This window comes from Andrographis paniculata, unplaced genomic scaffold (assembly GCF_009805555.1).
Source record: "Andrographis paniculata isolate CXL003 unplaced genomic scaffold, ASM980555v1 Contig69END, whole genome shotgun sequence".
Classification (NCBI taxonomy): domain Eukaryota; kingdom Viridiplantae; phylum Streptophyta; class Magnoliopsida; order Lamiales; family Acanthaceae; genus Andrographis; species Andrographis paniculata.
In genome coordinates this window covers 5,026,743-5,029,300 of record NW_026137605.1, presented here as the reverse complement: position 1 = coordinate 5,029,300, position 2,558 = coordinate 5,026,743, and the positions used below count along the sequence as shown (strand labels likewise).

Sequence of the window (2,558 nt, the reverse complement as noted above, 5' to 3'; positions counted from 1 at the left end):
TAGAATGTGGGATGACTTAGAATCGCGGAGTAGTAGAGCAGCTCGACGAGAGAGAAGGCGGTGCCAAAGCGTAGCAAGATGAAGGAGGTGCGTGGATCGTTTGGAGATGGAAGAAATGAACATGAGTAGGTGATCCAATACAAATTTACAAGAATAATGATCAGTGCAAAAGGCCGAGGAGAAAGTGTACAAAGCATTTAAGTGTGAGTACGTAAGTGTGTATATATTAAAAATATTAGTAATACTATACATATATATATATATTCTCTAATTACATAAAACTAAAAAAAAACTAATACTAGAATTAAAAAATAAAATGAATAAGAGAAATGTACACCGAATCATAAAAAAAAAAAAAAAAGCAACTTCTCACCCTCGCGGGCCGCGTTCAAACCACTAACTGCCTTCCCGGCGCCGCCGTCTCCTCCGCCGCAATGTCCAACAGCGACACCGTCCCTCTCCATCCCACCTCCCAATCGGACATCGACGAGATTGAGAATCTCATCAATTCCTATTCCTCCGCCGTCCCCGCCGCCCGCCCCCCTTCCCCACCCCGCGCCTCCATTCCCGTCAATCCGCCACCGCCTCCTCCTCCGATCAATACATCCAACGTCCCCTCGCAATCCATTCCGAAACCCTTCCCCACCCCCTCCATTACCCCTTCCAAGCCTGCCCTTGGCGGCGGCAGCCACAGCATCGCGGCGACCGCGCTAGGCTCTCCGCCGGACACTCTTACGGAGCCTGTTTGGGATACGATTCACCGCGATTTGTCCAGAATCGTCAATAATCTGCAGTTGGTTGTTTTCCCCAATCCGTACAGGGAAGATCCGGGGAAGGCATTGCGAGATTGGGATCTTTGGGGCCCATTCTTCTTCATCGTTTTCCTCGGCCTTATTCTCTCATGGTCGGCCTCCATTGAGAAGGTAGGTATTCATTCTACCTTCGTCTCCGTTACTCCGATTATTATGCGTTTCATTGAAATAATTTTGTACGATCCATTCTGATTTGATCGCAATTCCTCTAAATTCTGCAACTATGATTCTATTACTATATAATAATATCCGTTGGTAAATTCGAGATAATTTTGCAAAGTTTCTGGAGGTCGATTTAGAATTTGAATTTGAATCAGAATCAATCCATCATCATAAGCTTCCTCTGCATTTTGAATTGGGATCAATCCATTATGTGTATATATATATATATATATATATATGTATGCTTCCCCTGCATTTTTCTTGTTGAAGAACTTTCTTTAAGTTTATGGCTAATTAATGAATTGCCATCTCCTGCTTTGAACTATTTTTCAGTCTGAAGTATTCGCTGTTGCGTTTGCGCTGCTTGCAGCCGGAGCCGTAATTCTGACTCTGAATGTTTTGTTATTGGTAAAGAATTGGTTGTTCTTCATTTACACATTTACAAGTGCACCCAGCCTATCTTTGTTAAGGAGCAGTCATATGTATTAGTATAGCTATGTTATGTTATGTTGTTGGATTTGACTTTCAGGGGGGGCAGATCATCTTCTTCCAGAGCCTGAGCCTGCTGGGGTACTGCCTATTCCCTCTGGACATGGGCGCGCTGGTGTGCATGGTGATGGTGAAGTTCCACGTGATAAGCAAAGTGGTGGTGGTGGGAGTGGCCATGGCCTGGAGCTCCTGGGCTGCCTATCCCTTCATGAGCACCGCCGTCACCCCCAACAGAAAGGCCCTCGCCCTCTACCCCGTCTTGCTCATGTATGTATCCGTCGGATTCCTCATCATCGCTATCCACTGATTCTTTCTTCCCCATCCTAACTACTTTCACAATATATCATTTTTTTTTTCATTGATATACGCACGTACACATTCACTACACATACAGACATGCCTACAATTTTGAGTTGAGCTTTTGAAAGACAAGTCCATGACGTGATGTTATTCCCTTTATATCGACTTTTAAACAAATAAATGGCATTCTATTGTTTTCTTTACTTTATGGGAACAGTTACGGTGTTGATTTTTCCTCGTAATATATACAAACATACAATTTTATTGTACACAACATATGTTGTCGGTAATGAAAACATACAATGTTTATTCATAATTACAAGTGTGTGTATAACAATATGTGGTATGTTAAAATGAATTGTTGTATGTTATATGAAACTATAACATTTGTTGTTAGTTTATGTGTTATATTTATATTATATTAATACATGATGCGGTGTGCACAGTGACCGCCACGTTACTTTAATACATAATCTTTACTATAATTTTTTTATAGAACATTATTTTAAATCTACTCATAATAAAAAAATTAAAATCAAAGCAATATATATATATATATATCAAAGAAAGATATATGATTTTCGGATTTTGATTTGATTTGAATTTTAGTTTAAATAGTATTTTATTAGATATTTTGTGAAATAGAATAATTAATTTATACTGAGAATTATATTGACAGAATTAAATAGTGTTGATTTTTATTTAAAATAGAAAGCAAACATAACCTAGTTAGTTAATAATTTTCATATATTTTTTTTGTTTGACGTGCGGTAAACCACTGGTCGAACCTTAGGC

At 39.3% G+C, this 2,558-nt stretch overlaps 1 protein-coding gene across 1 annotated transcript; it reads left to right on the top strand.

Annotated features, from left to right (window-relative positions):
- Window positions 1-360: 360 nt before the first annotated feature.
- Window positions 361-2,041, top strand: LOC127263859 (protein YIP4a-like). Its single transcript, XM_051293129.1, has 3 exons — window positions 361-923; window positions 1,308-1,382; window positions 1,504-2,041. Exons 1-3 carry the CDS (start codon window positions 435-437, stop codon window positions 1,768-1,770), a joined length of 831 nt encoding a protein of 276 aa, XP_051149086.1. The 5' UTR covers window positions 361-434; the 3' UTR covers window positions 1,771-2,041.
- The last annotated feature ends 517 nt before the right edge of the window (window positions 2,042-2,558 follow it).